Source organism: Lycorma delicatula, chromosome 8 (assembly GCF_047948215.1).
Source record: "Lycorma delicatula isolate Av1 chromosome 8, ASM4794821v1, whole genome shotgun sequence".
NCBI classification, from domain to species: domain Eukaryota; kingdom Metazoa; phylum Arthropoda; class Insecta; order Hemiptera; family Fulgoridae; genus Lycorma; species Lycorma delicatula.
Window position 1 is genome coordinate 51,819,307 of NC_134462.1, and position 14,585 is coordinate 51,833,891.

Below are 14,585 nucleotides of genomic sequence, written 5' to 3' on the forward strand. Positions count from 1 at the left end.
AACGCATCTTCACAGATCAGCTGCTATCGAAGTCGAGAGTTCCAACATTCAAATCCTAGTAAATGCAGTTACTTTTATACGGATTTGAATACTAGATCGTGGATACCGATGTTCTGTGGTGGTTGGGTTTCAATCAACCATACATCTCAGAAATGGTCGACCTGAGATTGTTCAAGACTATACTTCACTTACACTCATACATAACATCCTCATTCATCCTCTGAAGTAATACCTTACGGTAATTAACGGAGATTAAACAGGAAAAAGAAAGGGAGATATCATTTCTGCCGCTCAAAAAACAAAAATTTCTGTAATATAAATAAAACTTTTTTAAGAAAACGATAATATGAAAAAAGGTAAGACACTACATTTCTATTATCAAAATCTGTTATTAATATAGAATTTTCGTTAAAAAAAAAAATACATGTTAAATATATGTAATAGACAATAGATATAAAATAATAGAAATAAACAACACTAGATAACTCATTTTATATATTAACATTTTGGACGTTATAGTGAAATAAATTTGATAATATCTCCGTAATTAATCCTACATTTGTCATTTAATCTGTGATGGAACTTGCTACATTAATTATTTTGCGAACTCTCTCGTAGGTTATATGATAAAACGATACATACATTTCTGTCTGCTGTACTGAAGCGGATTTGTTTTTCATAAGAATCATATAAATTTTAGATATTTGTTTTTTTTTTTTTTTTATTTTAATATATACTTTTTTTTTATTTGAGAAAATTTTTTTGTCCTGCTTTATTCCACTATAATTTTAAACGTATTGTCGCGTGTTCGCAGATCGACAAGGACACTGAGAGACTAACAAACGTAAAAATGTCTCATAAATATAACTTACTACTCTAAAACTATATAAAATAAAATAATTAAATAACAATAATAAATATATATAACAAACAAAATAGTAATTCAAATAAAAAGACAAAATTTATTTAATGACAATTAAATTATAAGTACCAAAATAAAGTCAGTTTTACCAAAGACTAATAGAAACTAATATTGCATTAACAATAATATAACAGCAGAAAAATGTAAAGTTCATAAAATTAATTTTGTACAAGTATTTTTTACATTTACTGTTAACAAAAGAACTATCCTACACTTTATAATGAATAGAATAGAATACTGTCATTTTCACGCCTTTTTTCCTGTTTAGCCTCCGGAATCACCGCCAGGTATTATTTCAGAGGATGAATGACGATATGTATGAGTGTAAGTGATATGTAGTCTTGTACTGTCTCAGGTCGACCATTTCTAAGATGTGTTAATTGAAACCTAACCACCAAAGAATACCGATATCCATGATTTGGTATTCAAGTCCATATAAAAGTTAACTGCCTTTACTAGGATTTGAACGTTGGAACTCTGGATTTCAAAATCAGCTGATTTACGAAGACGCGTTCCACCACTAGACCAACCTGGTGGGTATCACTTTCACTCCTAATTACAAATAACTCAACGAGTGGCTTACTGTTTTCAACCACTGTCCGAAATGGAATACTGTGATGCACTCTTCGGGCGTTGTAACTATACGCCTGTTGTTATCGCTGTTATCACAGCTGCGCCAAACTCGACTTTTCAAAACTACTGACTCTGTCAGCTGTTCCCAGCAATATTTATACCTCCTGGCCTACAGAATCAGTATCCGACCCGTCCTTTTGATTGTTCAAGTGTAATAATTTTTAGTATCCACGCCTTCTACAAGATCTTTTTCCTTCTTCGTAATCCTTCTGGTAAAATAGGAGCTTTTGGAGGTGCCATTATCTGTATTACAAAGACAAATTGTTAAACGGACCAGTTATTCTAAATAAAGAATTCCTCGTGGTTCCTTCTAGATTCTTCTGTCTTTATTTTTTCTCTCTTTCTTCTTAATTGGAAGAAACTCGATATACTGTCCCCTTTACAATATATTAAACGAACTTACGTTGGTTGATATATTTATATATTAATATTGTATATAAATTGTTAACATTTAATTATGATAAATTCATTTATCATAATCTATTACCATTTGGTAATATGTGATATACATATTATGATAATATAAATACATGATATAATTTAAAATCTTGTAAAGTAAATAAAATAATAAATAATTATTCCTTAATCTTGGAAATTCATTAAAAAAAAAATTTTAATTGATAATAATTTAAATTTAAATCATTAAAAATCTTGAAAATTCATTTAATTAATAACCTATTAACATATATTTTTTAGTATAGTGAAATTTCCGGTATTGATTTTCTATTTTTTAGGAAGTTACTCAATGAATAGTAATTAAATTTGATTTAGTATACGAGTAGTTAACGATTTATACGAATCTCTCTTTTTATCTTCAGTGCCGTTAAATCGTCGATATTGATATTTTCCTTTATAGTTACATGTTATAGTGAAAAATATCATACAATTACTAGAAATCAATCCCAGAAGCAGTTGAAGAAAAAATATCTTACAGTTAGCATATCATATACTTCCTCCTCTTTAATGGAACTCTCTGTTGACAGGCATCAAGAAAGTGCATTCTCCATAACGGTCTGTCTGAGCCTCTCAGGACTACCCATCTTGATTCTGTAATATCTGCTGCAACTAGGGATATCCATTTTGAATCTTTATTGGAGTGATTTCCCCGTTGTCCTTTCCATTCTATGCCGTGATCGTATGGTTCGTCCGTCTTCTGGAGTGATTTCTCATCCCAAAGACAAGGGAGTACCCTAGTCCTCTCCCCGCTTTTCCGCCCACCCAAGAACCCATTGGCACTTGGTAGAGGGGGACCAATTATACCGCTGATTACTCAGTCGTCAGAGCCTCCTCGTGATAGAGTTCGCCGGGTAACATCTCTTTAGTTACAACTCGTTTTTGTTGTTGAATGGAGAGGCTGTAAAATACGCATCCAATTTCTTATGCTATATACTAATTACTGTTTAAATTTACTATTATTTAATTCATGATTTAAATTAATATTCTCTAACCACTTAATTAAAAGCGATTATAATTAATTATATTAATTATTGCTCCCTTTTTTAATAACTCCTGTATTTATTAATAAGTAGAGGGTTTTGTTTAAAAAAATCAATAAAATCATAATCATTTATTGTAAATATTTATATTTATAAATAAAAGAGAATTACATTTTATTTTAATTGATACAAGTGTGATAAACAATGTATTATTTATTTATAATTTTACATTTATTCTCATAATATATTGATTCAGTTAGGGATGAATATTTTTATAGCCGATATAAATAATAAATATACTTACCAACTACAATGACGTCATTTATAAATATGTACATATACAGTAATCTTATAACGGTTTGTAAATAACAAAGTACTTTATAATAACATGCATAAGCTTGTAGGCGTGCTTTTTATAGTCAGATAACTGTATTACACAGGACGTGTTTTATTGTTATGACGTTAGAGTAATTTAATCTCTTGACAAATTCCTTTTAAATTTTACTTTACATTAAAGAATTTTTAATTAAATTTTTTTTATTTATTAATTAAAATTAGATAACGTTCGTTGATTAGTAAGTCATTTTCACTGTAAATTAAACGTTTTTAATTATTATTTTCTTCTTTTTATAAAAATATTGTTATGGTAAAATGAATAAATTATTATTCTATAAAACGGTCAGCTTTAAATATACTTATAATTTTAATAGTTACTTTCTAAATAAATTTTAATGATAAAAAATTTAAATATTTCATGCTTAAATAGGTGTAAAATATATATATACATAACTATTAGATTGCTATAAAATATAATGAATTATGAAAATAGTTATGAAACATTTAATTTTAGATGGGAAATTTTTTATTAAAAAAAAATTATTTTTTACTAGATTATTTTTTTTTTTAATTGTAATTCATAAAAGTAAATTAACCATTGATAATCTTTTTTTATGTAAACAATTAATTAATTAAAGGAATTTGGATTTGTTGCTTTTCTTCTTTTAATAATCCTAAAACTAAAACCCTTTCACTTAAATTTTCGAATAGAAATTAAAGAAAATAAATAAATAACAGATTTAATTATCCAGTCACAGTCGTTGTTCTATAAATTAATTTCTTTTTGTATTTTATAATACCATTATATAATTTTCGGAGGCCGAAATAAATTTTATACTTATTGAACTTTTATATTCTTAACTTTAGACGACAAAAGTATGTAGTAAACCTTTTTTTAAAATAATTTACAATCTTTTTCTTAAGAATTTTAAAATTAAATGAATTTAAATTGTAAAATTAAAGAATCTTTTAAAAATGTTAAAATAATAAAAATCCATTTATTATTTAATGCAATACTTAATAATTTTTCGTTTTGTGCCACCCAAAGATTCTTGCCCAAATGAACTCAGAAATAATTATTATATTGAAAAAAACAAATTTTAAGCGAGAAAAATGATAAAAAAAACTTTTTTTTTCAATTTTTGAAAAGAAAATTATTTTTTTTTAACGAGCGAACCTCACTCGCTAACTTAGATTAATAAACAGTAATGTTTTGATTATTTAAATAATAAATAATTGCAATAATTACTGAATCTATTATTTAAATACTCAAAACATTACTCTGTTAATAAGTCAAGGTTAGCGAGCATAATTTAAGGTTGGTTAAATTATATTTATAAAATAAATAAATATAAATGGTTATATTGAATGAATTCCTAACATGTTCACAACTTGATTTGGCGAGGAAAAATGATTTTTTCAATTTAAAAAAAAACTTTTCAATTTTTTTTTATTTTAAAATTATTTTTATATCCAAAATCAAGGAAATATAATAATTGTCCAGGGGGTTTAGGGGGAAGGAACCGCTTGATTGTTATAATGTACGATTCATAAATGTAAAATTATAATTTTACATTCCTATAACTTTAGTCTCAATACTCAAAGTGAATTCCTAACGCGTTTATAACTTTGTTTGGTGATGAAAACTCATGTTTCACGTAGTCATGTTGCTAGAATCTCAGGTACGTAGAATAATGACAGTGAATTCTATATGATGTCAGTAAGTAAATACGTTCATTAGTTAAAAATCGATCATGGCACCGTACACGTTATTTTCAATCGCTTGAGAAATTAGTAGCAAAGAAAGTGCCGTAAAATTCTTACAAGATGAAAATATATTACATACGATTCGAAAATGAAAAAACAAACATCTAATGACGTTGAATTTAAATGGACGAGATAGGTGGCTATCCAAAAAACGAACTTTTTGAACAGAAATTGGTTTACGCAATAATACACGGTTACAAGATACGCAATTGTCATTCGATACTATTATTATATTTATTTTCTGCTGTTCAAAGGAATATACAATTACAAAATTTTGTAAACTTGAATTGGGAATGGCATCAGAGACAATCGTAGATTGAAAAAACTATTTACGTGAAGTATGGCTGTTGATAAATTGAAGAATCTAAAAAATATTGGTGGACCAGGATGACGGTAGGAATAGACGAATCTATTTTTTCAAAACGAAAATGTAATAGAGGTCGTGTGTTGCCAAATCATTGGTTTTTTTGGAGGAATCTATCGTGAAACACGTGAGTGTTTTATATATGCGCTGCCAGTTAGGAAAAAAAAACGTTCTTAGCATCATAACATATTACATTGAGAAAGGTTCAACAATAATGTCTGATAAGTGGAAAGCCTATGACAGCATTCCTTTATTAGAAGGTTACGATTTCCAACATTATACTGTGAACCATAGTGAAAATTTTGTAGATCGAGAGAGTGGTGCTCACACACAAAATATTGAAAATTTATGGGCATGTGCTAAGCGATGCAACAAAAAAGAAAATTGAATTGCTAGAACTGTGATTGATTCTTATTTATGTGAATTTTTGTAGCGTAATCGGCATAGGGAAGATCTGTTTGAATTAATGTTAGAAACTATTTCAAATTTTTCTAGTACTTAAATCAATTTATTTTTACTTTATTTGCTTTTTTTTACTATGTTCATGTGTTCATAATATACGTATATGTTAACGATTTTTATGACATTTCCAAATCAGCGATTTGTGTTGCTTTATATTAATCAAAAAATAAAATTTATGTTTTTATTATTTGATGTTACATTTCTTTGATTCAAGGCGAATATATTCCCTAAATTCTGTACAAAAAAAAATAGAAAAAAATGTTACCTTTTTTCTCCACTAAAAATTGTTTTATTCAATGTAATATTTATTTTTGAGTGATTTTGAGTTGATTTGGGAAGAATTTTTGGATGGCAAAAAAACGAAAAAGTACCCAGTATTTCCTCTCTCTCTCTCTTTCTCTCTCACTCTCTCTCTCTCTCTCTCTCGTTCGCTCCCTCGCTCTCTCTTTCTCTCTGCAATAGGAAATAACAAGCTTCCACCGATTATAATTACCCTTTTTCATTTTTTTTTGGATGATATAAAATGAATTTAGTAGAGCATAAAAAAAGCCAAAAAGCCTGGCTCGGATTCGAGCTCAGAATCTTTCGGATGAAAGATAGAGACATTACAATTCCGCAGAGGTGGTTGACGACTGGTAATACAAAATTATTAAAATCTATATGAGGACCATCACTGCGAAAATTCACTTCAGTAAATATTTTAATTTTTAACAAAAATTCTAGGGACTATTATTTATTTTTTCTTTAGATTACGAGCATCGACTACTATGATCATTAGCTCTTCTCTCAATCAAAAATTAATACGTATTTTTTTTTTTTTTTTTTTTGAAGTTTTAGGGGCATCGACTACTGTACTCATTAGCTCTTTTCCACATCAAAAAAAAAAGAAACAAATTATTTTTCTCCCCTATAAAAACACTAGCGACATAATGAAGAGGTTAGTCTTGTCAAAACCGACCATCTAAAGACATTTGTCAAAGGATATTGAAACCCCGAAAACATAATATAGCAAGGGTGTAAAGGTCCTTTTAAAAGGACCTTTAAAGGGTGTAAGGTTGCCATTTAAAAATATTGTAACCATTTCTTATGAAATTTTATCAAAAATATTAAAAAACACTTCATTGTCGGATAAAAATTAAAAGACACATCGATAAAACTCTTTAAACACAAGATGACAAGAATGTAAGAGACCTGCCACCTAATAACATACAAATGAAAGGTGTTCAAAAACTATCAAAAACACTTCATGTCATATAAATAGAAGACGAAAAAGAAGAATTTTTTTTTAATTCTTCAAAAAAAAATAATCTTCTTAAATTCTATCGCCTAGGTTTACCCTTAGCCATCCTTTTTTGTTTCGCTTTTCCATCTTCGTAAAGGTCTCGATGTCAAATTCCAAGATATCTGAGTCCTCGGAAATGGAGTTATTATCATCACCATCACCATCACCTTTTTGGTAATTGTAAAGATATCGTTCTCAAAAAAAAAAAACATATTTAATAAATACCACTCCAACGATCTCCGTGGCGGAATGGTAGCGTCTCCGTCTTCCATCCGGAGGTCCCGGATTTGAATTCTGGTTAGGCATGGCATTTTTCATGTTACAAATTTCCAAATTTGCACGCGTAAGCTTCAAGCTTATTTGGCTATATCATCAAGCAAAAAAAAAATAAATAAATAAAATAATAAATAAATATAAAATCAGATGTTCGATTTTTTATAAAAATTTTGACTGATAGTCTAATTTAAAATATTGTTTGAAGTTTTTTATTGTTGAGTAAATTTCATTTTAAGTAAATTAATTCAGTTATATCACCTATTAACTCATCAGTATAACAAAACTATACTTATTGAGGAAATAATAAAATAAATAAATAAATAATATATATACACATACATTTTTTTATAGGTAAAAAATACAATTAAAAATATTTTTAAACAGAATTTTAATTTTTTTATCATTTTTTACTTTCACGTATATTTCGATGAATTTGGATCAGTTGTTCAAAAGATTGCAAAAGATTCCTAGAACAAACATTCATACAAAAAAATACTAAAAGACAGGATTTAACAGCAATATCGCACTTTTGATTGTTTTTTAAAATTATGTTTAAGTCTCAATTAATCTAAATTAAGACTAGTTCTTACCCTTTATAAAAGGTATATTCATACCCTTTTTTATTTATTTTTTAAGTAATATACCTAAAATGATTTTGAAGCCATCATCTTATTTTAAATTTTAGACAACTAAATTAAAAATTAAACCACTTAGTAGGTTAAATAATCATTTTTTTTTATTCAGAATATTACAACATGGATACAAATGGATAAATTAATTTAAATTACATAATTATCTTTGTTAAGTATACCCGTCTAAAATTAGTAATATTTCTGTTGCTTGTAAAAAGTTCATTTTTTACAAAAAAAAATAAAAAATAAATGTTTACCAAAGAAAAACAGTATTTTTGGTTTATTCCCCCAAAAAATGATGTAAATTTTTGTTTAATTTGTTAATTATTTCTAAATATAGTAACATTAACCGAAATGGCGTCAAACCATGTTTTCGTAATTTATAAAAATTTTGAATCGGTTAAGTTAGATTTTATTTTTATTTTTAGACAAAAGATGGTTTAATATAGGAATAAACATATAATAATGTTTAATATTTACATTAAATGAAAATTTATTATTTTTAAGGTTTTTATTAATTCAAATTTATGAATTATAATATATTTACAATAAAAAAAGAATAACAACAACAAAATCTGCTAGAAAAAATATTAACTTGTTATTTGTTTAAGAAAACTTCAATATTGGATGTTTAATATTTTTCCTGATTTCTGCTTTGTAAAGTTCATTATGTCATTATATATTCTGTATTCGCCTTTTTTTTTACAGTTCCTTTCTTATTTAAAAGTCTTTTATAAAAATATTAACGAAGCAAAAGTTATAGATATATATTTTTAATTCATTAATAAGAAAACTTTTTGATAGATCTTCTCTTTTCATTTTCTTCTTCAACAATTTTGGTTTTCTAAATTTGTATTTTTTTATATTTTGATATCTAATTTTTTCTTTGTATTTACGAAGTATTCCATTAAAAAGGTATTTAACATCACTTAATACGCGCTTAGAATAATATTTTCAGTAAATTTTAGTGCAGCAAAAATTAAAAAATATGAAATATTAACAACTTAAATATTTTAATAAAATGTAACAACGTTAAATGAAAACTTATTATATAAAAGCAAATGTTTTTGAGTAAAAAAAACTATTAAAATGGAATCGGTAGAACGACCAGAACTAATTTCATTATAAATTGTTAACAGGCTCGGTGACGAAGTGCTGCAATATAGTATTTTAATTAGTATTATCAAACAATGTAACTACAGTAGTCCTTTTTTAAGTTTATTTTATTTTTAGTAAATAAACTGGTTCATAAAACATACATTTCATGATTTTTTTTTAATGTTCTTTAACTTTTTTGAAAATTATAGTTCAACTAAGCAGAATATAAATATAACAACGAATTGCAGTTGAACAAAGTTTCTTTCAAAAGTTTTATTATAAAAATAAAATAATCTATTTTTTATTTAGAAATTTTACGTTATGCAAAAAAAAATAATAGAAGTGGTAAAATATTCTATTAGACTAAACTAATGATGAAAAGATCGTATGGTAGAACAAATAAAAAAACGATTGAGTAAACGTAACTAAGTGTTCTGTGCTAGGGGAAAGTGCTGTGTTTAATTTCACGGCCGTACAAGGTCGTACGCTTTGCTGTCGTGGCGCACAGCGGCATCAGTTATGTTGTCAGCTGACAGAAACTGCGTGTATGTAGTAAGTGAGGTTAGGAATGACTGAATGAATATACAAGAAGTAAGCCATGCTTTTATTAGCGATAATACGAAGTTGCAGGTGTTTACGTAGCAACTTTCTCAGGTAAATAAAATGTTTGGTTAACTATTTTCTGTTATTAATTACTTTATATATATTATATATCTTAACAAATTTTATTTAATTAGTATTAATTAACTATATTTTCATTATCTAACATTTTCAGTGTAATGATTTCTCTACTACATAACATGATACCTTACGTCGCTACTCAAAGTATGTTAGGTTTATTTATACACTTACACTTCTATTACAAACGTCGCTCTGTTGCATCAAGTCCTGCTTGCTATTTTCTCCTCTGCTGCTCTCTGTTGTTAGCAATATTTTCAGTTTAGATTATTATCTTTCCTTAATATCATTATAATCTATCCTTAGTCTCTTTCCTGTTTTGTTCTTTTCAAAGTTCAACAAATATCGGTCGTAATTAAAGTTTGAAAATTTAATTAAAGGTCAAACATTACATCGTAAAATTTTCACTAAAAATAAAGTAAGTGTGATATATATATTTATTATTCCACAAAAAGCAAACGCATTCAGCGTTACATTTTTCTGTTTTACGATATCGATGATTTATCGATACTATTAAAAATTTAATCGACTTTTCAATTAAAAAATATTAAACTAAAACAAGTTTATTAGTCGCTAATATCTATTATCGTTGATGCGACATAAATAAACGATGGAAAAAGAAAAAAATTTACTAATGTTAGATAAAAAGTAAATAATACAACATTTTTTAATCAAAAAGTATAAAATTACTTTTAATTATGTATTTTACTATTTTATTTAAAAAGTATCATTTACAATTACAATATATTATTTATAAATAAAAAATAGACTTTATTTAATAAACCTTTTTTATAAGTAACAGTTATTTTTCTATAACATTTTAGGTATTATTGTTAAACGGGTTATAGACAAGTTAATTATTAGGCTTAATTTTGTTTATATCGTCTCTCACTTTGCTCCTACAGAAAATAAATAAATTACAACTCTCCTTGTCATAACCTCATTACATTGTAAAACTCAAAATTTTAAAAATAAAAAAATACGGTAATTATATTCAGTTACGGGCTCATCTATGATTTATATGAAATTTAGAATATACCTTATTAAGGACCTAAGTTATTTGTTACAATTGAAATTATTCGTCGGAAACGCCTTTCACCCGAGTTATGTCCCTCATAAGTTGCCGGTACCCGCACCCAAAATTTCATTTTCTGCACTATATCACCTGTAATATACGTTATTTACCGACTAAATAATTTAGTTTCAGTTAAATTTAGTTAATAATAAGGTTAAGTTGAGCACAAGTCTTAAATTGTGATTTTATCAGATAAATTACGATAAGTTTCAGTCAAATACACAAATTACTTATAAACTTAATCTAACCTTAATCTTGACCTAAACCTAACTACTCAGTTAAATTTCATTTAAACAAAATTATTTACTACGTAAATAATGTATGTTGTACATTTACCAAAAGCCGCACCTTAAGTTTACCTAACTTAATTTAGTCTTAAGTGAATCTAAAACCCACCGGGTTGGTCTAGTGGTTAACGCGTCTTCCCAAATCAGCTGATTTGGAAGTCGAGAGTTACAGCGTTCAAGTCCTAGTAAAGCCAGTTATTTTTACACGGATTTGAATACTAGATCGTGGATACCGGTGTTCTTTGGTGGTTGGGTTTCAATTAACCACACATCTCAGGAATGGTCGTACTGAGAATGTGCAAGACTACACTTCATTTACACTCATACATAACATCCTCTTTCATCCTCTGAATAATTATCTAAACGGTAGTTACCGGAGGCTAAACAGAAAAAGAAAATAAAAAAAAGTCTTAAGTGAATCTAATGTCATTCTTAACTTAATTTCACTGAAATCAGATTATCACGGAATTCGTTAGAACTTCATCGGAAGTCAACGAACTACGTTTACAGTTCTAAGCATGACCTAACTAACCTAACAGTGAAATGAAAATTTAGAAACAAAATAGCGTGAAAACATTATATTTCAGTCCAATTATATTTGTAATAAAGAATACTTTCAAAAAATACCTCGAATTTTGTTAAACAACGATTTTTTCCATTTAATGAACCGCGGGACTCGAATATGTCATTTTATTCATTTTTTTAATGTACCTTTACGAATCGCGCCGCTAGATAGCAGTACTTGATAATACTAAAGTTGATAATGTACTTGAAGTAATCAAATTTAAAAGAAAATATACTACAGCTTGTTTTAATAGTAAATTCTTTTATGTAAATGAAAGTACTGAAAATGAAACAATTTTTTTTTAATTCCCATCAATTCTTTAAAACGAAATAAAAGTATTACTTTACAAGAGATTATACTAGTTTTATTAAAAAAGGAATAAATAAAATAGAAATAAATTCGATTTGGTAAAATCGAATTTAATGATAAACATCGTGGGTTACAAAGTGTAAGAGCAATATTACATCACGGATTTTCGATTCGTAAAGATCATTATACTAGTTTTATTAAAAAGGAAAAATATATCAACAAAATAAATTGGCCGTGAAATTCAATTTGTTTGTTGTAATGCAATAAATGTTAATAATAAATCAATAAGATAACAATCAGTAATTCGTAAAAAAAAATAAAAGAATAATCTAACAAAACGAAGTGATATAAAAAAAAAAAATACAATGAATTTGTATACCGTACGGTAAGAGTCTCACAGATATTATTTCTTCCGCTCAAAAAACAAAACTTTTTGTAATATAAATAAATCTGTTTTTAACAAAACGATACTGATATCAAAAGATACTGCATTTCTATTAACAAAATCTATTATTAATTTAGTATTTTCCTTAACAAAAAAATGCACGTTAAATATATGTAATAGACAATAGATATACAATAATAGATAATAAACTGTATTTAAGCGTTCTATACAATAAACAGAGAAAAAGAAAAATTTGTTACAAAACTCTTACCGGCCCGATTTCATTTATATGTAATACATATCAAATTTACAGAAATAATACAATTCTTATGATTATGAAATGAAATGGGCCAATAAGTTTTGTAACAAATTTTTCTTTTTTTTTGCTTATTATATGGAACGCTTAAACATTGTTTATTATCTATTATTGTATATCTATTGTCTATTACATATAGTTAACGTGTAATTTTTTTAAAGAAGATTCTAAATTAATAACAGATTTTGATAATAGAAATGTAGTATCTTACTTTTTGATATCAGTATAGTTTTGTTAAAAACAGTTTTATTTATATTATAGAAATTTTTGTTTTTTGAGCAGAAGAAATGATATCTTTTTTCCTTTGTTGTTTAACCACCAGGATCACCGTTACGTATTGCTTCAAAAGATGAGATGAATGATTTTGTAGCGTGTGTGAAAAATGCCATGCGTAACCGGGATTCGAACCTGGGACCTCCGTATGAAAGGCCGAGACGCTACCACCCGCGCCACGAAGGCCGGCGGAAGAAATGGTATCTTCCTTTTTCCTGTTTAGTCTCCGGGAATTACCGTTTAGTATTACTTCAGAGGATGAATGAGGATGATATGTATGAGTGTAGTCTTGTACAGCCTCAGTTCGACTATTCCTGAGATGTGTGGTTAATTGAAACCCAACCACCAAAGAACACCGGTATCCACGATCTAGTATTCAAATCCGTATAAAAATAACTGCGTTTACTAGGACTTGAACGCTGGAACTCTCGACTTCCAAATCAGCTGATTTCCGAAGACGCGTTCACACTGGTGAACGCGTCTAGTGAGACCAACCCGGTGGGTGTGCAAATGATATCTGCGGAAGACTCTTACCGGTTTATAATTTCATTGTAATTTTTTTGGATTACTATTTACAGCCGGAATTAATAAATTTTTGGTGATAATACTGTGTACGAGAGCTATAACTCTGGTGCAAGACGAATAATTTCAATTGTAACAATTAATTTCGGGCTAAAATAGGATATATTCCAAATCTTATCAAAATCAGAGGTGTTTCCGTAACTGTATATAATTACCAAAATATGAAATAAACAGAATGAAAAATTAAATATGTAGAAATTATTTAATTTAACTATAGCGCTGCTAGTTTTTCAAAAATAATAGTTCTGCAGTGAGCATGAAGCTGTCGCCTAGTTAACCTTCAGTTAGTTGATTCCGTAATACCGGATTAGAATAAAATCTAATTAAACTTATATCATTTAAATTTTATTAGCTGTAATAAAATCGGTCATTAGTAAAATAATATTAATATTTTTCTATTATCTATTGAAATTATTTTTTTCTTTTAACCAAAGAAGTCTATTTTACCAAAATAAGATGATCTTTCTTATTAGTTCATTTAGTTATACCTGTTTATTCGGAAAAGCTACTTATTTCATGATTTACTAGATGATTAATCTTTTTTTTATTGTTTTAAAATAATTTAAATAACTTATTAGGCTGTAATTTATGATTTATTTTATTGCATAACGTAGGACCAAACATTTATTACCTCTTATTTATTTATATATGTTTATGATTACAAGTAAAAAGTTTTTATGAAAGTTGTTGTACATAACACAACTTTCACTAAAGACAGTATTCTTAAGAAAATAAATTATTATAAGCAAACAAACCAGAAGGAATATTTTAACTTTTAACGTATAGATAAGCTTGATCGATAGTACATACGAATAACTGTATATTAATATAAATTGTATTTGAGATACGCGGATTTTTTTTTTTAATTATAAACTAGGCCATCGCTACATTATATGTTTTAAAAAAT

At 27.1% G+C, this 14,585-nt stretch overlaps 1 protein-coding gene across 5 annotated transcripts in view; it reads left to right on the forward strand.

The window, feature by feature from the left end:
• Window positions 1-14,585, forward strand: part of cu (NADP/NADPH phosphatase nocturnin) — a 323,896-nt gene that overhangs the window by 266,663 nt on the left and 42,648 nt on the right. The window contains exon 1 of one of the 5 annotated variants that reach the window (XM_075372550.1): window positions 9,552-9,862. The exons of the other annotated variants lie outside the window; for them this stretch is intronic. Coding sequence (XP_075228665.1) covers window positions 9,807-9,862 — 56 coding nt within the window. The 5' untranslated portion in view covers window positions 9,552-9,806. Of the gene's footprint in view, window positions 1-9,551; window positions 9,863-14,585 lie in introns of those variants that run through there. 5 annotated transcript variants of the gene reach the window in all.